General features: G+C 45.1%; 1 protein-coding gene across 8 annotated transcripts in view; it reads right to left on the bottom strand.

The window, feature by feature from the left end:
* LOC104145395 (phospholipid-transporting ATPase ABCA1-like) overlaps positions 1-24,413 on the bottom strand; it is a 108,250-nt gene that overhangs the window by 68,319 nt on the left and 15,518 nt on the right. For all 8 annotated transcript variants that reach the window (XR_011137349.1, XR_011137348.1, XR_011137350.1 and 5 more), the window contains exons 3-4: positions 23,113-23,248; positions 22,027-22,145 (exon numbers count right to left, since the gene is read on the bottom strand). Coding sequence is in view for 5 of the 8 variants with exons in the window: in XM_068925137.1 (XP_068781238.1) it covers positions 22,027-22,145; positions 23,113-23,248 (255 nt within the window). In the remaining 3 variants the exon portion in view is untranslated. The remainder of the gene's footprint in view (positions 1-22,026; positions 22,146-23,112; positions 23,249-24,413) is intronic.

The raw sequence follows: 24,413 nt of genomic DNA, 5'->3' as shown, positions 1-24,413 counted from the left end.
CTCTCTTTGGTTGCAACCTTGATGCTGCTGTTAGCAGGGAGTCCTGGGAAAGTGCAGTCATATAAGATTTTGCCAAGCAGTACTGGCACATCAGGCTCAGGCTGCAGGCACTCTGCCAACAAAATGTACAGCAGGTACACTGTCAAAGGCATCAAGCAAGCACATCAGGAAAGGGAAGAACATCTTGAACCTTTTCAGTTATGAGGTACCAGTTCATTTTCAAGTGGAAGGTGTCTCTAGCCCAAATGCAAATGAATAGTTACACTCCCCAAAAGTGGTTATATCCTTTATTCCTAGTTCAAGTGGAATGGGTGATGCAGCTGTGGGGAGGCGTAGGTTGAAAGAAGAAAGCTCTAGTGGCCTCTTGTAAAGGTAGATGCCAGGAACCGTGGCATATTCATCCCAGAGTCTGACTTCCCTTCCCATGTGTGTTTATACAATTAACTCACCATTCCTGTCCCCTGCTCCTCATAAACACAGATAATAATAGGTATAGAACATATCTCACCAGGATTCCTATGGAGAGCAATTAAAACTCTGAAGATGTAAATGTTCAGCATTCTTTATAGTCCAGCTATAAACAGGAAATGCCAGAAATGACATAGTATGAATAAGCATCCATGGTTAATAGTTTGACAGTGCCTTGCATGATGAGGGTCCAATTCAAAATGGGAATTGGTGGGGGGCACCTGATTATAAATAACATCAAATGAGAATCTGAACTCTTGGAATTTGCTGTGTATCTGCAACTAGGGCTGTGGTTCCAGGCCTCCTTGGGAGTGTCCCCTGAGCATGAAAACAGGGAGAAGGGTTCTTTCCTGTGGCCATTTATCTTTGTTCTTTCCTTATTGTGTCCTCTAAGCTAAGCATAATCCAGACAAAGTAGACATTTTGTGTACAAGGAGAACATCAAAGGGTAGCAGCAAAGTGAACATTTTGCTGCAGTCCTCACAACAAAGGAAAAGGCATGCTGATGTTTCTCTGCTGATGGTACATTGTCACAGGCAGATATTAAAATAAAAAGTGATGCAAAAATGGAGGAATTAGATATGAGTGCTTTGCCAGAACTGGATGACATTTGCCTGGGAGTTCTTAAGGAACCAGAGAATGAAATAGCTGGGCTAATGACAAAAATGATGTACTTTATTGTTCAAAACAGCTGTTTGGCAGGAGAGCGTACTCCTCTTCTGAGAAAAAGTGTTAGAAGGAAGCAGTCTGAAGAAAATCATTAGAGATGGAATTATATGGCATTGTGATGTGAATGATATCATATGGGATGGAATAGTCCTGCCTTTATAAGGGTAAATCATGCTTCTGAAGTAAATTTCTTATGAAGACTAATGAAGCAGATTCTTGGCTACTACATTCCCAACCAGTATAAAACAGCAGTCTCCTGACTTCGGTAGTGTAAAGCTGAGTTGCACAGGCTGAGGTTGGATGAAACAAATCATTGATGATAAAGAACTGAGGTTTTCCAAATAGCTTTTGCTAAAGGGCTTTGCTAGAATCTATTAACAGAGGCTGGAATCCACAGGCTGAAAAGGTCTGGCCAGGATTAAAAACTGGTTGTTAGAAAATCAAAGTCTCTTTCTCAGTAAAGCAGTAAAACCTGCTGAGAACACAGAAGTATTTAAGATAACCAAAGCTATGGGAGAGTAGGAGAGCTCCAGAAGGATTGGGTAATAATGCAGTATGATATTACTTCCTCTTCCCACCTCTCCTTTTCCTGCTGCTAGCTGCACACTCCTGCAGCTTCCTCTTGTGCCAGTGCAGGCACTCTCACATCCCACCGTGATCTAATTTAACTCACTAAAATCGCAGAAAACTACTCCAGCAAAAAAAAAATCCAAATACAGATAAAGTGGACAGGTTTTGACTGAGGCTAGAAGCAAAATGACTGCAAAAAGCAGTAAAGACAACTTCTGCATTCCCTCTGGCTGCAAGCAGAAATGGGATGGTTCTCAGAAAAAAAAAAAAATTATTTCCATGAGGACGTTTACACTGGTGAAAGGTGAGAGTAGAATGGTGTGGAGAATTGTTCTTTGGGAATCATGTCTGCAATTTTAAATTATTCCACCAGGTACCTGGCTGAGATCTGTCAACTCGGGAACATGCAGGTAAAGTTTTGAATGAACAACTGAGGTGGAATCTTGTCTTTACTGCCACCAGTAGCAATGGGCCTCCTCCCCTCCCCTTTGCTTCAGCAGAGCTGGGCTTTACCCTTTGGATTTGTATATGTTTAATCAAACCACTTCAGAATTGCACTTTACTAGGTGCTAATGACCTGTGGCCCTATTTAACCATTTGTGAGCAGGAACTGTCACAGAAGCACAGCTATGACTACACAACCCCTAAATCTCATGCATAAGCCACAGCTTTTATTTCAAATAGAGCTTAAATGCAAGTTTGCATGGAGCCCTCAACACTGATTTTTGGACACAAATGGATGCCTATGTTCAAAGTAACACTGAGCCAAGCTTGCTTGTTAATCAGCAGGCAGGCAAGGGAGAAATATCACTGCTGGAGTTTTCTCTTGTGGGATAGGAGTTTTACAAGAGCAGAAACAGTGGCAAAGACAGTGATAAATCATTCTGTAAAGAAAGCACGGATAAAAACAGTAAGCAGTGAAGGATGAAAGCACCAGCCTTTCCTAGGCATTGAAAGATTAGCCCAGTAGCTAGCAGGAAAGTAGAATGTCATTCTCTGCATTCTGTCAGCTTATGTTGTGACTCCTCCTGCCACAACAAAACAGTGAAGCTATTTAGAACAAAATAATTGACACACAAAAGAGATGCCCCCTTTCGGGTGTGCAGTTCCACCCTTTCAGGCTCCCAAGCCCTTTCATTATAGGAAATACGTTTTTTTTTTTTTTTAAATTACAGTGGGAGAACTGAAATTTTTAAAGTGTTTCCTGATAATAGGAGGCAGACTCATCAGGGTACATTTCACTGAACACTGAATCGCTCATATTTTCCCAGTCAGTTAAGAGTTGACAAAATTACTAAAGCCCACCAAAAGAAAATGGACTTCATAATTCACCAGAAATGATTCATGTTAAACAGTACAATGATAGCTGGGCTTTTTTGTTTTTCCTTTTTCCTTAGCTTTAATTTCTATGATATGTCTCATGTATACAAAACAGTGGGCAAAACTTCAGTGTCAAGGGTTTGAAGCTGAGAAAATTAATAAAGGTGGCCTGATTTCCAGATGCTAAGTATGTACATTTCCAAAAGAAGCTAATAGCAACTACATGCGATCAGCAGCTCTGGAAAAGTCTTAAATTCTGAGTTTTAAAAAAGTATATTTATGCTCTCATACTTACAAATCAAATACATTCATGCAATCTTCCATGTCTTTGAACATAGTATCTTACTCTATGGCATCTAAATTTATTGGTATAATCTGGCCAAAAGCCTTCCATTTTCCTGCTCCTCCCCTCCAAGAAAACATTGTCCAAAAGTGCTGAGTTAGGCACATTGGCATTTTGTGGGAAAATGTTTGCTTTCTGATATTTCTTACAGTTAAAAATTATAATGAATAAGAAGGATTCAGGAACCTGTAGTGATCCTAACTGGAAGACTATTGTACGTCTAGGAGTTAGTGATTCACATAACAGTTGACCTGAGTAGACACAGGCCTGTGCTGTGTTGCCCATATCCCTTGGCTGCAGGATAAACTTGGCCAGCTAATTGTAACGGAGGAGCCTGTAGGCAGCTCCCACTTGGCACCAGTGATTATGCCTCCTGCGTGTCCTCATCTTTATCTAAAAGTGAAGCAGCATGTTCTCACGTGAACATCCTTTTGCTTGACAGTAGGAATGATGAATAGAATTGTTCTCTTCCAAGAAAATCCTATAAGAGCTCTAAAGATCAAAATGCTGGTGACCCTCACAATGGGCGGGATCTACGCAGCATACAATGCCCTGACTGGGAGATCTGTCTGATGCTGTATCATCTCGGGGTTCCCAGCATCAGAAGGGACATAAGATTTAATTGCTAATCTTCTATTCCATGCCTATCTTTGAATATTCTGATTAACCATCGTATTATCCTTAAAGATTTGAGTGTGCATTCTTTCTTACCGAGATCCAGAAAGAACCAGCGCCTACCCGGTGCACAACATTTGATGTAGTCGGCACAATCTTGATAAGAAAATGACTTTTTGGAAAAAGAACAGCAATGCAGAACAGCCTGAATGGGTGTTGGGCTGGCCCCACAGGCATGGGGGCCAGTTGCACAATGATTGGCCCAGGTGACCTCCCCAGTGAGTTGGGAAAATGAGGAGTTATCTAGATATCCCACCCCCAGCTGAAATATTAACTTGTCCCCAAAAGCAAGGGGTAGGAAAAGGAAAACCCCAGCAGGATTTGCATTGTGGTTGGTTATTACTAACATGCTTGAAACAAGCGTGGGAACGTTTTAACCAGATAGAAGAGTTACAAAAGACTAATAAGATATGGGAAGAACTAGTGCGGGTATGCCAGCAATGAGAAATGCTGGCGAAGGAGCACGCTGCTGGCTGTGCCATTTGGGGACAGGGTGGGTAGCGTGTGGTTTGTAAGCAGCAGGTCCAAGGCAAAGGTTGGGACCCTGGAGCATGAGGCCATTAGTTCTGAACAAAGCAAAGGGGCCCCTGGGCAACCTCATCATAAGATCTCTGTGCGAGATTGCACCCAGGGAGAATTGCAGACCATTACTGAAGCTTACCGGCAAAAACCAGAGGTGAGACTAAGGCAATGGCTAACGAGTGCATGAGATAATCAAGTAGGGTAAAAATGCTTATCCTATTGGGCAGGGGGCCCTCCAGCAGGAGACCATGTGAGTGTGCGTGAAATACGCTTTGGGGCAGCAGAATCATGGATCAACTGGCTGGTCGGGGTTTTCCATGCCAGTGGGGGCCTCACTGGAGATCCAGCATGCCTGTAACCCTTGCAGCTTCGGGCAGCAAGCACATGGGTCTACCGGCTGGTCCAGGTCTGTTGGGGCTTCACCAGGGATTTTGTGTGCAGGTAACCACTACACTTCTGGGGCAGCAAGTGCACGGGTCTGCCAGATGGTTGGGGTCTTTCGTGCTGGCGGGGCCTCACCGGAGAGCTAGCATGCATGTAAATGTAATCATTAGGCTTAAACCTCGCACCATGGCTGGGGTTTGACCCTTGGTCAACTTGTAAACTAGCTTGAACCTGACCAAGGTGTTTAAATGAAAAGGCAGCAGTGGGCTGCGAGGGGAGGGGAGGAGGGAATTTCCCTGGGTCCTGAAGCCTTCCCCTCTCACCTGCTCTGTGACAGCTCAGCTCTGAGCATCCCGAATCCTCAGGGACAGAGCCCCTATGTGAGGGGATGGGGGATTCATCCTTTTGCAAATGTACCCAAAATGTTGTCATTGCTGATCAAACTGCTTAATGCTCACTTAAGGAGTGAGTGAACACCCCAACTATTGAACCAGCAAACTGTATTGGTCATAGAGCAGGCAATGGCCCAAGCAAATAGTCTAAGGCCAAATCCTCTATACCCTGCTCCCTGGAAGTTGGAAAAAAACAGTTACATAAGAAATAAACAATTGCAAAAGGTTTTCCTCACTTAAAAAGAAAAGTCAACCTATATGGGGTAAGACTCCCAGTTGTGTTGAAGACCATAACTTTGGGAGGAAAAAGGTACAAATCTCAACTCTATTACCCTTTGAAAGAACATAACATCCCTCACTCATGGGGTGAATGCAGAAAGAAAATGAAGTGATAAAGCGTTGCTTACATGAATGGTAAACAAAGAGGGAAGAGTTAAATGTTGGAGGGGTGGAAGTTGAAGCTCCTGGAGAGGTGATAGGTGATGCATGCTGTCCTGCTGCAGAGGCTAATCACAAGAATGTGAAAAACAGATAAGAGCCCTAGGAGCACAGTTACGAAACAAGAAAAGGCCTATAATGTGAAGAGCCAGCATCTTTAATTACCAACTCTGTTGTAAGAAACCAGAAGGGGCTGGAAAATGCCCCAAGATGTAGTAAAAATCTCTGATCATAAAGAAAAATCAATGTAAAGAAACAGTTCAACCTTAAGTAATAGATGGCTGTAGCCTTGAGTAATCTAAAGAGAAATGTTTTCAACAGTCACAGTTAAAGTTAAACTAGAACAACTTCTTGGTAGGTCTTTTTGTTTTGTTTTACGGGGTGCTCCTCTGAAGAACAACAACTTGAAAAGAAGCAGCCAGAAATAGTGATAGAATTGCCAGTTTCAGTAATGTTTTTTTTAAACAAGCGTGTAACAGAATGAATCTAGAAACCACAATAGAAGTAACATTAAATAGAAGATGGCATAGATAAGTATTAGAGGGTATTAATACCTGTCTGTTAACCAAGCTTAACAGTTGTATTCTAGTGTTTCTAAGAGATAACCTTATATAGTGCATGATCCTAAGTAAGGTCCTAACAAAGGGAAAGGGAAAGGGCAGAAGATGGTAAAATCTATGCATAAGTATAACAGCTGCTGATTTAAGCTGAAGTGTAAAGTTGTCTGTTTATTATAGAGAAGACAGGGGGAGATGGAGGAGTGAAAAAAAAGTGATTGAGTATATTGGAAGCTCCTATGAAGGGAAATATTCCAGCTTGGGGAACAAAGATAACTATTAATAACAAACTTTTTTTTATCTCTTATCTTCAGTAGGTAACACAGAAAACTGAGTATCCCATTCCAATCTTAGATACTGATCTATGTAGGTTATATATGTGCATATGTGTGTGCATTTATGAATTTCACTTTATGTATTTATGAAAGATGCTGCACAATGTTGGGAGAGATGAATTGCTGAGAAACTCGCATAAACCCTCCTATGAGATCTGGGCCTAACTACAAGGCCTTCAGTATCTCTGCTACCCTTTTCACCATATCACCAACGAGACTAACAAGGGATTGGTAAAACAGTCAACGAATGAATAAATAGATAAACAATCATAGAAGGGTTATTAATCACCAAGGTTATGAACAATCAAATACCATCCAATCGTGAGCCTATTGAACATAGAAAATGAAAATGTTCTCCTTGAAATAGTGCCCTTAGGGTCGTAGGGCTGCAACACGTGAAAACACAGCCAATTGTACTGTTGTTTATACTAATTGCGTTAAGCATTGTCTAATTCTATGTGGTTAGTGTAGCGTACCTCCTGCTGATTCCAACACCCTTTTGGGGGACTGACCCACCTGCTCCAGAGCACCTGTGAGGCAAGAGCAGATGTTGCCACAGCACGGCCTCATCAGAGAGGAGTCAGTCACTGCGATTGAGCTGGGAGATGGGCATCTGCGGGGCCAGCTACTGCACTTGCAGGAGGTTTGAGATATTGCTGGATAGTCATCATATTAACCACATTTCCCCCTTTACAGTGCATCAGCACAATCCAAGGGGTGGAAAATCATGGACTGAAGCCTACCCAAAAGCCTCGTCCAGATGAAAAGGCCTCACAAAAATGTTAGGGTGAAGAAGTAAAACCCTTAACTCTATAGACCTGAAGTACTGTGCGATAAGTTACAGCAGGTAAATGAATTAATAAATCAGACTATAGGTTCCATATGCAAAGTATTACCTGTAGAACAGATGCCAAATGTACCTCTGCCTTCTTGTATACGGCTGACTGGTTGTCATGAGTCACACTGAGTAACGTCAACATGTGGAAAGGGAATTGGCAACATTGGAGAGCCTTTAATTGGATGGCATTGGCCTTAAATGACATACAGTCATTGAGAAACATTGAAAAGCAGCATGATATTGTAGAAAGACAAGTGTCACATCAGAATCAACCCATCATCCAGACTGCGAGGTGAGTTGCTAATGCAGCTACTGCCTGATGGTGGGACATCTTTGGTGATTTTAGCTCCAATGACACGGCTACTCTACACCTATTCTCACACCCAATATTTGTTTCACTTCTCACTGCCTTTGTGTTATTAATTGTAGTAATCGCTTTGTATGTAAGAGTCTTTCTAGTATCCAAAAAGCTTACTGATGTAATGTGCAGATTACAATATCTTTAGGAAGGGTCAACTGTGTGTTGGTCAAGGGGTGGAGTGCAGTGATCCTAACTGGAAGACTATTTTACATCTAGGAGTTAGTGATTCACATAACAGTTGACCTGAGTAGGCACAGGCCTGTGCTGTGCTGCCCATATGCCTTGGCTGCAGGATAAACTTGGCCAGCTAATTGTAACAAAGGAGCCTGTAGGCAGCTCCCACTTGGCACCAGTGATTATGCCACCTGTGTGGCATAACTTTATCATAGGACAAGGACAGGTGAGTTTCCCTGCAGTTGTAGATAGTGTTTCCCATTGAAAGTCAGATTGTCGAAGGTATGAAAGGGAATTGTTCAGCTGCTCAGCATTTTTGTATTTGCTCCTTGTATTGATTGTTTTTTTGTTTTGGGTTTTTTTTGTTTGTTTGTTTTTATAAAGAGCTTATTAATGCTTGCAGGAAGCCTCCAGGAGAGGTCTTGGTGTAAATAGATGGATTCAGCATAAAAAATGATTAAGGCAGCACCCACTTCAAAGTATGGTGATAATTCAGTCTTCCCTTTTATCTGAGGAAATCACAGCTATCTTTTTTGGAGGGGAGAGGAAGTGTTCACAATAAGAGGCTATAGGTGTAGATCAGTAGCTTCCAATATCTTTTATGGCAATACTCTTTCAAAACCCTTTCTGTTACTCAAAACAGGTCACAAAGGTAGTTTGCTAAGCTGGAGATTTTTTTGGAAACCAGAACAACTAGCCAAAGTCCAGTTTTGGAACATTTTCCACAAATTGGCTGATGCTTTTATTTGTAAAAGTGTGTCTAATACCAGGTCCAGACTTACAGATGGGGCTAGAACAGTATTAGCTCTTCTCTGCATTAACATTGGTCAGCATAGCCTGTGTTCTTCCATCACGCATTATCATCATGCTGCATCACCCCTGAGTACTGATGGCAATTTGATTGAATATCATTCAACAAACTGATGGAAGAAAAGTCCATCATGGGCTACTAAACACAAAGATGTAGATACAGTTTCTGTCCTATTCTTGTACCTTTTCCCTAAACACTTGTCTTTGGCCACTATCTGAGACAAGATACTGGATTGATTGAACCTTTGGTCTGATCCAATATATCTCATCTTTGTAGCTGTGCCCAGAAGTTTATATATGAGAGAGTCTGAATATTGTTGAAACCTCCTATCTCTTGTAGTGTGGTACCATTTTCGTTATGTCTTCGTTAGACAACATCTCTCAATTTTCTTGCCCTTTTGGTCTTTCCAGAAAAATTGAATGGGTTGATCATCCACTCCCCCTTTCTTTTTGTTCCTCAGTAACTATTCCAGATAAAAGAAAATAATATTCTGGTTATTTATTATCAGGTTATTTTAACATCTGACATTTTTTTAATGATGGTCCTTTGAAAGAGACAGGTATTCAGGGTTCTCTTCTAACATCTAGCTCTGTGCTGTTACACTTGTGCTTTGCTGGCGATATCTGTGGCCAAGTGGCTAGGTCAAGTGGATTGAACACTTCACTTCCATATCCAAGCCTCTTTTTCCATTTGTAAAATGAGGATAATGTTTATAGTCTCTTTTATAAAATGCTTTGAGATATATGGATGAAGAACACTGTAGGAGATCTAGATAATATGTTGTTACCAACAGGACAGTAGGATTCATGTGATTGCTTGACAATCGTAGCTTTCACTCTTTTCTTTTTTTAAGGATGTTTCCATCTCTTCTGATGGCGAAGGCCTTGGAAACATGAATCAAATTTAACTCAAAAGCTCAGAAACCAAAAAGCTGGTAAAATACACCCACCAATAGCTAAAGTGTTGCTGGATGTGCCTATGCCAGAACTGTTAATCATGGTTTTGTTAAAATTTCTTTAGAAAGGTTAAAAAAAAATCACACACAGAAAGCTTGATGGTAATTATATATTTTTTTTCCTGGTGCTTTGATGCAAATTGGTTTGATCTAGACAGAATAATGTGTTCTTCTGTTTCAAAAGAACCACTTTTTGTCACTGAAGTTCTCACTGTATTGTCTTACTGTTTCCACAAACTCCATAGAATCATAGATTCCTAGAATAATTTGAATTGGAAGGGACTTCTGGAGGTTTCTGGTCCATCCCCTCACTCAAAGCAGGGCTGACTTAGAGCAGGTTGCTCAGTGGCAGGGAGCAGCAAGTGTGGCTGCTCCATAAGGGCAGGTGAGACAGGAGCCAAGGGTGACAGCAAGGCAGAGCAGTGGCCTCACTGACCAGGTACAGTCTCACAGCACCTGAATAAGGAGAGCAGAGCAGGTCTAGTGATGGTAACTAAGGGCCAGCCAGAGTCCAGTGATTGCCGGGCAAGTCCACAGTGATGGGGCAGGTATGAGGCCAAGTCAAGAAGTCAGGGTCAGGGTCTGGATGAGTGGGGCCCATGGCTAGGCACAGGCATGGCTGAGGCACAGCTGGAACTGTAGCTCTTCTGGTATACAGCATGCTGCATGGTCCCATCTGTACTGAGGCTCCATCTAACAGGGGCTTCCCTGTTTTTTTTCCATCACATACTGTTTTTACACCCCTTCCTTTGTTACATAAACAGCTAATATAACATGCAGCAGCAAGCTGTTTATACAGAGCTAACTAGCGCTAAATATGTTGCTGGACCTTTGTCCAAGGCCACTAGCTCCTCGTGATAACAAATATCTTCCATGTTTCCGCTACACTCCCCCTCCTTGTCCTTGGACATGGTTATGGCAATGCATTTAGCTGCACTTGCACAAGCTCAACTTGCAGTAACAAAGGTCTAATATAACAGATAAGAATACCAAGAATAGCAATTAATATCATACACGAGAAACAAAATTATGACAGGCTGCAATGCTACGTTAAGGAGTGTGCTAGCCTTGGGGATGTTTGATTTTAGAACAATTGACATAGTCTCCTAAAAAATGGGGGACCCATATGTTAGGTCCCATAAGTTGTGGAACTGTGCCTATAGTGAGTCAAAGGGTTGCTGTATTTGAATATTGTTCTTGCACAGTATGCATAGTGACATACAAACTGTTATTTTTTTTATGTGGCAAGATAGGTTTCCATATTGGAGCACCCAAACATATGTTTACAGAGTACCATACAATGCCAGGAATGTCTTCCTGCAACAGCAGGTGACTGTAGGTGTTTCTGGAGGGGAGTGGAAGACACAGTTCTGTTAGCTGTATCTTCTGCCAGGGAAGAAGATGACATGAAGGCAATTGTGTCCAAGGTGGGACTGTATTTCTTTCAAGTCCAAAGTCAAAGGACACTTAAGTGCTCACTAAAGCAGTACAAGCACCTGGAGTCAAATAGACACCCCTGCTAAAACGAGCATGCTCTGCAGAACAAGCATTAAAACAAAACTTATACCATAGCTCTAGCTATGCTGTCAGTGGCTGAAGATCAGTTCTTGAAGTCTGCTCCAGAGCCCTTAGACAGCAGTGAAAAGGGTGTGGGAGGGACATCACCCCCAGCCTCCAAGAGGAAAAGGGAGCTACAGACTCCCAGCTAAGCCCATGTCACATGTTAGAGAGCACAGAAGTAGCACATGAGACAGTACCACTAGGGAAAGTGTGAGCTGCACAGTTGCATCCATCTGTACCACTGATTCTGAACCACTAATCCAGCTTTGGTCCATGTCAAACTTGGAATGGAGAAGGCAAAACAGAACTTTTCAATGATTAACTCATCAGGTCATCAGTCCTACTGCTAAATGTGGAAAATACCTGCAAGGGTAAGACAAAGGAGCCTTCTTCCCATGGGCCAGCTGGTATGCGTTTACTGAGGAGATCCTGTCAGGGCTGGAGGAATGTTTACACCTGACATTCATTCCTACTGAGACTTAGACTCCCCAAGAGAACATGCTCCAGGGAGGAGGACAACTAAGTATTTCTCACACCTCATTGTCAGCAGATCCCCTGGGAAGGGCTGCAACCTTACTTCCAGTAGCTGGAGGGTTGATTTGTAGTTCCCTTCCTTGGTGCAAGGGGGTATGGCCCTCTCATTCACCAGGCTTGCTGGAAACTCCTAGTTAGGAAGAATTCCCTCTCCAGAAGTTAATTTGGGATTCCCAGAAGTCAGTGGCTAAATTCCCATTGGTTTTGCTCAAATCAAGCTAGTGTGGAACACTTAAGAAAACTGTCTTAAATGCTATGCTCTAACAAATTAAGTTGGATGCCATTTTCTCCATCCACTTTTGGTACAGAAATTTTCCCAGCCAGAATCTTGTGGCTCATTTTATACAGCAATCAAAGCTTCTGGTGCTTTGAACCCAAGCCTCAGTTTACTCCCCTTTGTGTGCATGCTGTCTCTAAGATAAGTTCAACAGCTGCTGTTGAAGATACAGCTGCTGTTGCTCTAGGTAAACAAAGGACTCAAGTCAGCAGAACCAGAGGAACTTCAAGATGGCTAATGCACATTACAGGAGTTGTAAGTGAAGTCAACCTGAATGCCATGCCACTTCTGGACTTTCCTTCTGCCTTGGCTAGGACAGATTACATCTTGTTGGAAGTGCAGGTAGCTTAACAGGGAAGTACTGTGTTGCTTCTGTGGGTGGCTGAGGTTAAAGAATGCAAGTGCCTTTCCCAGGCAAGGGCTAATATGAAATGGCTCAGATTCTGCAGAGCAAAGGCTTGCTATAACCAGGGGCATAGGTGCAAGAAGAAGCCTTCCTTGGCAAGGTGTGACGCGCCACTAGAGGGGCGTCCGGGATTCTTTCGTATTCTGGGATTAGTTGCACTGAACTTGAGAGATCATTCTTTGTCAGATGTAAGAATTTATTAGATCTAAGCGGTTCTACACATATGATGGACACTGGACAACACTAAACCATCAACAGCAGACAATCTATAAGTATAACAAAGCTAAGAAGCATAGTAAAGAATTAAAAACACACACATATCAGAGCTCTATGGTTAAGCCACGGAAGCACAGTACAATGACTGCTCTCGGATGCACGGTATAATGACCGCTCTCGCCCTTTCCTTGTCCTTATGGGCCACCCCTCCGGTATAGTTTTCCCCGGATTGTTCTCACCACGCTCGAGCTGCGCCAAGAGGATTCAGGTTCTCTCTGGCAGTTGGCATCAGGGGCGTCCCTGCTGATGGGTGGGTTGTCGGGTCCGCAGGCCAGCTGACGGTGAGTCCGAGTCCACACAGAGGTATGTGGCTTACTTCCTTTTATCCTTCCAGGGCTTAGTTCATTAATCAGTGCCAGACCATAGCTGGACAATGGAACAGATGGTCTTAGGTGATAACAGTATGGATGCCGACAGGATGTTCAACAGGATGATTATCAGTACATTCAGCAGCTATCAGTGCGCATGTTTAACAGTTGCACGTTTAACAGCTATCAGTGTGCACAGTCAGCAGCTATCAGTACGAAATTCCAAGGTATCTAGATGCTTACAGTGTGAGTCTGCGGTGTCACTTCTCCTTTGCTGACTAGGTTTGCTCTGCACTCATGCTCTGCACTCATGAGGCTACGGCAACCCCACAGTGTGGTGGCTCTGGCCGTGGTGCACCCGGGGTTCCTAAACTCTTGGGGAGCACCCCAGAGCAAACCCCTCTTCTACGGGCTGCACCATCCTGAGTCCCACGCTTGCCTGTGTGGCGCCTATCACAAGGGTGTACCCAAGGCATAGGGAAGGGGGTATTATAGTCAAGTCACTAATTCCTGGTGCCTCTCTTTCCTCTTCTACTCAGTGTTCATCCAATCTTTTTCCACATCCTTAACAAACCCTGCCAAGAAACAACTGCCATTACTACTTAAGAGAAGCAGGTATTCACAAGATGCAAGCAGATTAGTGTCAGGGCCCTGACCAGCCTCACTTGGGGCCTCCACCTACACCCTCTGCCCATGGGCTCAGGAGCTACATTTAAGCTCAGGCCTGGGCCTTCAGTCCCTGTCTGAGCTATATCATAGGAGTACTGGTCTCCAGTTGAGCTAGTCATGCCTGTACCTAGCCACAGACCCCACTGATCTAGACCTCGACCCATGGGCTGACTTCCCAGCTTGACCTCAGCCCTGCTTTGTCACTATGGTCTTGCCCAGCAATCATTGGACTGCATCGGACCCTGGTTACTCTCACCAGATCTGATCCTGACCTGCAGATTGACTTCCTGGCTTGACCTCAGATGTGCCTCATCACCACAAACTTGCCTGATGATCTAGACTCTTGGTTGAACCTGGCCACCATCTCTTGCCTCACTTGGGTACTGTGGGACAGGACCCTGGCTGGTGAGGCCCCTGCTCTGCTAGTTGTGTGATCATGCTCAGCTCCTGGTTCCCCATCCCTTAGGGAGCAGCCAGCCCTCACTACTCCCTGACAATGAGAGCATCAGACTTCCTGCTGCTTAGCCTAATCTTGTGCTAAACAGCCTTCAGGTCCTACTCCCAGTGAGTAGCTTGTTTTAATTTTTTGGCTTAGCTCAATACCGAGATGAGCTGGGAAAAAAGTGTGAGGAATCGTAACCAGAGGCCTGTGACACTTATAAATTATAAATATAATAATCAGAATATAATTAATATTAACTCACCTTGAATTCAAGTATTACTAAAATAGTATAACTAGCAACACTATAAGTATTTTGCAACACTGATGGCACAGCCAGACAATTTTACATAACAATGTGAGCAAAGATGGGTGTAGTTGCATGCAGGAGGTGTCCAAGTAACAAAAGGTGCCAGACAAAGAACAAAATAAGCACAAGGGACTGCAAATAGCTAGAACATCCTGCCAAATACACAAGAAGGATGACTTGCAAAACAGAAAAGAAGATAAGCAGCACTTGGAGCAGAGAAGACTGATACTCTCCCCCCTTCCTTTTTGGGAGGAGGCAATCACATAAAAGCATCAGACATGAACAAGGAAAGACAGAGAAGACAAAGCCACTTTGTTTCTGACTTCTTGTCAAAGTCTCAAGCCTGATCACCTTGACCTTGGCAACTCAGAACCACCACAGACTAGCTGGAAGTGGCTATTCTTGATTTACCTAGAGACAAAATTGCATGATCCTGGAGACTGCAAATACCTCCAACATCCACAGGTCATCAGTGAAGGCTATTTTCTGTCTTTGTCTATCAAAAATGGATGAAAATGGACACCAAAAGTGTCCATCATCCTAACACCTAAAGGAACAGACAAGGTACTGTTCTCTTCTTACAAAGGACTAGTAGGTCTTACTTAAAAGTTGTTTCCTGCAAAACTAGTCATTTCAGAAAGAATACAGGACTTCCAGAGTCATCTTTGCCTCTCTACTAGGCTGAGGTGAGTTAAGTTACACTGCTATAAAACCAGTCTATAATGACAGCTGAGCTAGTGGCTACATGCAAGTTCGATTCCAGTTCTATCCTAGGCTTCCTTTAAGTCTAAAAAAAGTTATTTAGCCTTCCTATGCTTCGTTTCTCACCCAAATGTAGGGAAATAATAGCACCTCCCCACACTTCCTACGAATCCTGAACAACTAACAAAAGAATTTTGAAGAGAGCAACGGGCTTGAGCTGGTTCCAACTGACCTATTCCTTCCTGGCGATTAGGGATGCCCAGTGTCGTGACAGTGAGCATATTATAGAGACCAGTAATGGGAATCACATTTGTATTGTGATTGAACTGTATACTGCAATTGCTATATTTTGCTAATTGTAACTTACACTTGTATTGTGATTTCAGTATATTGCTGTATCACTCCGCTAAATCAAAAATCCCGTGTAATGTCAAACATCTTTGAAGTAAATTTGATATTAAACATTATACCTTCCACATGTGGAATATCTAAAAAAACTGGTCAGAGTATTGGACTCTTACACTAGTTAAACCAAGAGTTTGAAGAGCCCTGGTTAAAGGATATTCAGTCTCTCCCTCAGTAGTAAAGTGATCTTTGCTCACAGAATGGTTTAGGTTGGAAGGGACCTCTGGAGATCATCTAGTCCAACCTCCCTGCTCAAGCAGGGTCCTCTAGAGCATATTTCCCAGGATCACATCCAGACGGGTTTTGAATATCTCCAATGAAGGAGACTCCACTACCCCTCTGGGCAACCTGTTCCAATGCTCTGTCACCCTCACAGTGAAGAAGTTTATTCTCAGGTTCAGATGGAACTTCCTGTGGTTCAGTTTCTGCCCATTGCCTCTTGTCCTGTTGCTGGGCACCACGGAGAAGAGGCTGGCCTCATCCTCTTGACACCCTCCCTTCAGATACTTGTACACATTGATGAGATCCCCTCTCGGTCTTCTCTTCTCCAGGCTGAACAGGCCCAGCTCTCTCAGCCTTTCTTCATAGGAGAGATGCTCCAGTCCCCTCATCATCTTTGTAGCCCTCCGCTGGACTCTTTCCAGGAGTGCCATGTCTCTCTTGTACTGGGGAGCCCAGCACTGGACACAGGACTCCAGGTGAGGCCTCACCAGGGCTGAGTAGAGGGGCAGGATCACCTCCCTCGACCTGCTGGCAACACTCTGCCTAATGCACCCCAGGATCCCTTTGGCCTTCTTGACCACAAGGGCACATGGCTGGCTCATGTTTAACTTGTTGTCCACCAGGACTCCCAGGTCCTTCTCTGCAGAGCTACTTTCCAGCAGGTCAACCCCCAGCCTGTACTGGTGCATGGGGTTATTCCTCCCCAGGTGCAGGACCCTGCACTTGCCTTTGTGGAACTTCAGGAGGTTCCTCTCCGCCCAGCTCTCCAGCCTGTCCAGGTCCCTCTGAATGGCAGCACAGCCTTCTGGTGTGTTAGCCTCTCCCCCCAGTTTAGTATCATCAGCAAACTTGCTGAGGGTGCACTCTGTCCCTTCCTCCAGGTCACTGATGAGTACATTGAACAAGACTGGACCCAGGACTGACCCCTGGGGGACACTGCTAGTAGCTACAGGCCTCCAACTAAACTCCGCACCACTGACCACAACCCTCTGAGCTCTGCCATCCAGCCAGCTCTCAATCCACCTCACCGTCCACTCATCCAGCCCACACTTCCTGAGTTTACCTAGGAGGATGTGATGGGAGAATGTCAAAAGCCTTGCTGAAGTCCAGGGAGACAACATCCACTGCTCTGCCCTCATCTACCCAGCCAGTCATTCCATCATAGAAGGCTATCAGAGTGGTCAAGCATGATTTCCCTTTGGTGAATCCATGCTGACTACTCCGGATCACCTTCTTGTCCTCCACATGCTTAGTGATGACCTCCAGGAGGAGCTGTTCCATCACCTTTCCAGGGATGGAGGTGAGGCTGACAGGCCTGTAGTTTCCTGGCTCCTCCTTCTTGCCCTTTTAGAAGACTGGCGTGACATTGGCTTTCTTCCAGTCCTCAGGCATCTCTCCTGATCTCCAGGACCTTTCAAAGAGGATGGAGAGTGGCCTTGCAATCACATCCACCAGCTCCCTCAGCACTCGCGGATGCAGCCCATCGGGGCCCATGGATTTATGGATGTCAAGTTTGGACAAAAGATCTCTAACCTGATCCTCCTCGACCAAGGGAGAGTCTTCCTTTCTCCAGACTTCCTCTCTTGTCCCCAGGGTCTGGAATTCCTGAGGACTGACCTTAGCAGTGAAGACTGCTTTTCCCTAGTCTTCCTTTTGCTACTGATGTATTTGAAGAAGCCCTTCTTGTTGTCCTTGACATCCCTTGCCAGATTTAATTCCAAATGGGCCTTAGCCTTCCTTGTCGCATCCCTGCACACTCTGACAACGTCCCTATATTCCTCCCAAGTGGCCTGTCCCCTTTTCCACATTCTGTAGACTTCCTTCTTCTGCTGGAGTTTTGCCAGGAGCTCCTTGCTCATCCATGAAGGTCTCCTGCCCACTTTGCTGGACTTCTTACTCAGAGGGATGCACTGCTCTTGAGCCTGGAGGAAGTGATGCTTGAATATTAACCAGCTTTCTTGGACCCCTCTTCCTTCTAGGGCCCTACCCCATGAGATTCCCCTAAGTAGGTCCCTGAAGAGGCCCAAGTCTGCTCTCCTCAAGTCCAGGGTTGCAATCCTACTTATTGCCCTGCTTCCTCCTCGTAGGACCCTGAACTCCACCATCTCATGGTCACTGCAGCCAAGGCTGCCCCCAACCTTCACTTCTCCAACTAGACCTTCTTTGTTCGTTAGTACAAGGTCTAGCAGTGCACCTCTCCTCGTTGGCGTCTCCACCACCTGAGTCAAGAAATTATCATCAATGCTTTGCAGGAACCTCTTTGACTGTTTGTGCCTAGCTGTGCTGTCTTCCCAGCAGATGTCAGGGTGGTTGAAGTCTCCCATGAGAACCAGGGCCTGTGATCGTGAGGCTACTTCCAGCTGTCTGTAGAAGGCCTCATCGACAACTTCCTCCTGATCAGGTGGCCTGTAGTAAACCCCCCACAACAGTGTCACCCATGTTACCCTGCCCTTTAATCCTTACCCATAGGCTCTCCACTTGCTCTTCATCCACCCCGAGGCAGAGCTCCATACATTCTAGCTGCTCCCTCACATAAAGGGCAACTCCACCACCTCCCCTTCCTGGCCTGTCTTTCCTAAAAAGCACATAGCCATCCATGGCAGCCTTCCAGTCATGTGAACTATCCCACCATGTCTCTGTAACTGCAATGAGATCATGGCCCTGCAACCACACACAGATCTCTAACTCTTCCTGTTTATTCCCCATGCTGCGTGCATTGGTGTACAGGCATTTCAGAGAGCCAGTCAAGCATGCAAGCTTCCCAGGAGAGGTGTAAGAGGATCCTCCATAGCCATGTTCCATGCTGTCTCCCCTGGCTGCATGTACCCGCTGGAGGCATCCTGACTTGAGCGGTGTTTTACTGACTCTCCTGCCACTATACCACTCCCCTTCCCCCATCTTGCCTAGTTTAAAGCCCTCCTTACCGGGCTGGCCAACCTGTTGGCAAAGACACACGTGCCCCACTTGGTAAGGTGGATCCCATCGCTCCCCATCAGCTGTTGATCTTCAAACAGGGTCCCATGGTCATAGAAACCAAAGCCCTGCTGCCAACACCAGCGGCGCAGCCAGCTGTTAACTTGGAAAACTCGTCTACTCCTCCTCCTGTCCTTTCCCCTCACAGGCAAGATTGCGGAGAAAACAACCTGGGCTCCCAGACCCTTGACCACCATTCCCAGAGCTCTGAAGTCCTGTTTGATGGTTTCCAATTTGCCTTTCGTGTCATTAGTTCCCACGTGGAAGAGCAGCAGAGGGTAGTAGTCTGATGCATGGACAAGCCTTGGCAGTCTTTCCATGACATCTCTTATTCGAGCCCCTGGCAGGCAGCAAACCTCTCTAGACAAGAGGTCAGGTTGGCAGAGAGGTGCCTCTGTCCCCTGCAGCAGGGAGTCACCCACAACAATCGCTTGCTGCTTCTTCTGGGTGTTCCCACATGGCACAGGGTCTGCCAGGCCAGTTGCCTCACTTGGAGCCATGCCCAGCTCCTCCTCAGCTTGGAGGGCACTAAACTTGTTCTTCAAAGGCAAATCTTGAGGAGGAGCAAGAGCCTTTCTCCTTCTACGAGAGGTCACCAGCTTCCAGCCCTCTTCAACAGCGTTATGATGTACTGTTACACACAGTACAGAGCCCTCCAGCAACTCTGCTACAGCAGAGGGTGGGGACTCCTGGAGCTGAACAGTCTCTGAGAATACCCTGTCAATCTCCCGCTCATCCTCTCGGATGCTACGCAGCCTACTAACTTCCTTCCATAACTCCTTTATCTGGTGACGCAACTGGTCAACCACAGCACACCTCACACAGGAGAGCTGAGTGTCAGCCCAGGCCTCACAGAGAGGCCCTAGGCACTCCCTACAGCCTGAGACCTGTAGGGCTACATCTGCTGTCAGAAGGTCCATCTGGGTTGAAGCTTCAGACACAGCTGATGCAGCACCTCCAACAGCCACTGGGGAACATGCTTTGCAGCATGTCATGACCATGCCCCAGGGAAGGACACACCACTGTGGAAAACAGAGAGGTGCCTTCTTTGCCTTCAAGCACCCTTCTGCACAAACTGCTACATCTGCTCACTGCACTCCAGGAGCTGTGCTCTAGGCCTGGCTCTTATATAGGCCTCTGACTAGCAGTGACTCACAAGGGTGCTTGACCCACCCAATCAGGAGCCACCTGAAACAAAAGCCCCCAACTCCTTCTGACCAGGGCAGCCCAGAGAGCTCGTTAGCAGCAGCCCCACCTAGCTAGAACTTCCCAGGAGAAGTTAAGTCAAGGCCCCCTGCAGGAGTCTTTGCCCAGCTCTCCCTTCCTGCTAGCAGCAAGCATCGTCTAGTTCCTCGGGGGTCCCCAGAAAGTCTCCACAACTTCCAACAAGGCCCACAAAAGGCCCAAGCAGAGCCCAGACACTGCTGCGCAAACTGCTGCATCTGTTTGCTGCCTCTGGGAGCTGCGCTCTAGGCCTGGCTCTTATATAGGCCTCATTTCAGCTTTGTTCATCTGTCTACCTCTGTGCAAAGATCTCGACCAGTATTCTCTCACCCTTAAAACTGCTGCAGGTTCAGAGTAAGAGGATGATGATGCCACTTGCCAGTTCTCACAGTAAGAAGAAGGGAGCAACTATTTATAGTCCTAAAGACAAGGATGTTGAGCTCAACAAGAGAAGGTGCCCCTTATATATAAGGAAAAGGGACAACTAATGCTGGAAGAGATACAAATAGATGGCACTAATGCCTGCAGATCTGATCACATTTGGAGTCTGCACAGCCCTCAAGAGGAGAGAGAGGAGGGTTATATCCAAAAACCCTTTGCACAGTTCTACTGCATGCATCCACCCAGCATACATCTGCCAACCTGTCAGTAACTACACATTATTTCAAAGTGACCTCCAGTGCACCGAACAAGGAAATAAATGCACTAGCTCTGCTTTAAAGAGTACATAGTCCACATCAGACATGTGGAACTACTCACATCACACCAGGTCAATCATTTTCTGGACCAGAGCCTGAATCATGATCAGATGGTGAGAGCTGGGAGCACTACAGTGGTAAAACCTTAAGTTTACTGAAAGATAAATTCTAAAAAGTTCTAAAGAATCTCATCCACAACCAAAGGGCTCTGCACACCCAGGTTGTAGGTGAAGACACTCATTTTGATGGTACTGTTCCTTGCTCTACTATTTCTTTTTAAATCATTAAGTTCCCATCACTTCCAATAGAAGCAGGCAGCACTAACCCAGCTGCTGAGAGAAGAGTACCCCCCCCAAAACCTCTGACAAGTTGCCATGACAGAGACAGAATTTGTAGTAACAAGAGACCCAGAATTTTACCTGAGACTGCACAGACCTGGTTTCAAGTCCTGGCTTTGCTACAAGTTTCTTGTGTGATCTCACATTAAGTAGCTTATTCATCTGCATGGGAAAGGGGAGGAGGGGGGCAGACCTTCCCTGCATGAGCTAAAAATGGAAAGGTTCTCAGTTATCAGTGAAGGTAGCTGTGCAAGCCCCCAAGACACAAGACGTTGTCCAGCAGGAATTTGAATGACAGGTTCTAAAATAGCAGAGAATAAAAGTACCCTAAACAGAATGGGTCAGGGGAAAAAAAAAGGAAATGGAGACTTCACTGTCAGAATAATCACCTTTGAGTTTGCACACTGTAGACTAAAATCAGCTCTTCCTTCCTCACCTTCATTCTTGGTTTGAACATCCTTTTGGAGCTTGAGAGGGGAGAGAAGTAAGTTTTGGCCACATTGGAGTACGTTTTGCTCTTTTGTCAGTAGAAAAAAAAACAACTAGTGGTTTTGGAAAACATGTACTACTAAACTACAATGCTGACAGTTTCAGGAGTCTTATTTCAGCAGGCTGAGGATTGTAATTTAACATCCAAAACAGCTGCTGTTCAGCATCACAAACCACCCCCTTTCTCTTCCATCTAAGAAGCTGAAGAGCACCAAGCTCTGATCCTGGAGAGACTGAAGCTATTCTGCAGGACTGGAAGACATTTGATGAGCTGTAGATAATCACCAGACGCCTTCTCATTATCATTCACTTTAGAAGCTTCCATACACACATAGTTAACTGGAGCAGAAAACTCTTGCTAAGTGTACTTGGCCATTTCATTACCTGAGCCAGAGTTTCTCAACTTTTGCAGTGTTCCCAGGACCTTCTGGACATCCTTTATGCTTGTGTCCTTTCGGCTGTACAAGACTAACCTCTTGACATCTGAGAACAGGCGGGAAACACTGGGGAAGGAGATAAGGAAAACCAAAACCAACCAGCAGTTGTCAGCCCTGTGAGGCAGCATCCATTGATGCAGTTTTATGTCTTGATTCTAAACTTCAGTTCCTTCCAATTATACTGCTGCTTTACCCAGTACAGTGAGCCCTTTGTTCAGTGACCACCCTTAGGTTAATCTGAGGAGACCTAATAAGAGATAGCTTTTAATGCAAGGTCAAACAAGGCTGCACTGGTAATGTCCAAGTATTTGAAAACAGTTATTTCAAACTGGGATGGAGAGTGCCTCCTGCTGCTTAAAAACAGCCTCCTTTTAGAAGCTCAACAATTTAAATATGCCCTTACTTCTTTCAAATGCTTTTCCAGGTTGCAGGTACCTTTTATTCTGATTTTGCTGAGACCAATTGTTGTCAGACCCTCCTATGAAGGCAGCAAATATAGTAAGGCAGGGTACAAGGATATCAGCCATAAATGGAGCTCCCTGCAACTTATCAACCAGTGGTCAATCGCAAGAATGTCATGGAGAATCCCCAGGCCCAGCTCTTAGCATCTCACTCTATATACTGCTCATCTCAAAAGTTCATTGGTCAGGAAATAGGACTTGAGTCTCCCTGTGGAACAGAGCTCAAGCCTCTCCTTTCTAAGAGCCAAATTCTAAGTACTCAGAAAGAGAACATCCCTTACCCAGGCAAAGCTCTTTACTCACTGACAGCTTTGTCTGCTTGAACTCACAGTTGCTCCATTTGGTTTGCAGTCATTTGCTCAACAACAAAACATTCTGCTGCTGACCACACCTACTGGTTCTCTACTAAACTCTCTGAATTTGGTAGCTAGAGAACTTGGGGCTTGAGTGGCAATGGAAATAGCAAAGCCCTCAATATTGGGTTTAATGATTAACTGATGACTTCCAGATATCCCTTTTCCATATGTTCCCCCTCCCCCCCAGAACAGTGATGAAGATGAAGACAGACTCACATAGAGGCATGTCCAATGACACCAGGGGATTCCCCAAGAGTTGGGTAGCGGAAGCAAGGGTTGTTGACATTGCAAATAATGCCCTGTATCCAAGGCAAGGATCCCGCTGAAGGCATGGCTTTGTTTGGGAAGTGACCTAGAACAGAAACACAAAAGTTAGGAGACAGAGGCACAAAACAGAAGTCAGGTGTGCTGTTGCATAGCAAGAGAGGGTAACACCAATTCCATATCAGTTTCTGCCTCAAATGGCTTACAAAGGAGCAGAACAGCCAAGACCAAGAATGCTATTCTTATGCTAACTTCTCCACACCACTCTGGCCTCCTCCACTTAAAGCCCACAACTTGTTAAGCCTGTAGGAGTGGCTCTGCTACTCTCATCTTGTCCCATTGTTCTGGCCATGCCCAAAGGGATACAGTACTTCTTGCTGGGGAATGTCCACGAACACAGAACACGAAAGCCTGGCAGTAGAGTGTGCAGGTATACACACGCATACACACACACACACACACACACGTGCATTTTCTGGCCAGCCATGCTATTCTGGATCTACACTGTTAACCAATAGAAGGATTTGACTTGAGGTCACAGTCTAGGCTGGGGTCAGGGTTCTGAACACACATTATATTCCCATTTGGTCCTTTAAACTTAGTCATATGCAGTGTAAACACAAGGTAAGGATGCAGTGTTGACATTGTTCTACCTGAGAAAGGTATATCATTGCTCTCCCACAATGGCTTGGCTTCCAGACAATATTAGTGCTTTAAAGAGTACCCAACATATTTAAGCACCCAGCCCCTACTGGCTTTTGATTCCTTTTCACAGAATCCAACCCTTGCTGTTAAAGGTCTACTTCAGTCTCACGTCAGCTTTCACATTCTGCCTTCTAGAGCCTGCATAAATGTTAAAGCAGTAGCAAACAACTCATGACAGTTTGTTACAAGAGGTCTCTGCAGCCTGGCCAAATAGCGGCATTTTGGGGTCCCAATTCTAATATACCCAGCAGAGACTCTGGACTCAATCAGATTCTTTTGGGTTGGCAGTGAGAAGTTGGCTTTTGGTTATGAATTCACAAACACTAGTTGAACAAATAGTAACTTTACTTATGCAATAATCAAGTTAAGCAATAGTAACAACACTACTATGTAACATGACCAATGTTGTTTGCTCGGGGGATAATTGCTGTGCCCGGCCGACACGGTCAATTACCGGGGTGGGGGTGGGGGGGCACACCATCTAGTGTGACCCACTTGATACGGGGGTCATTGGAACCGGGGATTGGCACCCTCCGGGGTGTCCCAGT

Source organism: Struthio camelus, chromosome W, assembly GCF_040807025.1.
Source record: "Struthio camelus isolate bStrCam1 chromosome W, bStrCam1.hap1, whole genome shotgun sequence".
Classification (NCBI taxonomy): Eukaryota; Metazoa; Chordata; class Aves; order Struthioniformes; family Struthionidae; genus Struthio; species Struthio camelus.
Note: the sequence above shows the minus strand (reverse complement) of the source record. Positions and strands in the feature narration are given on the sequence as shown.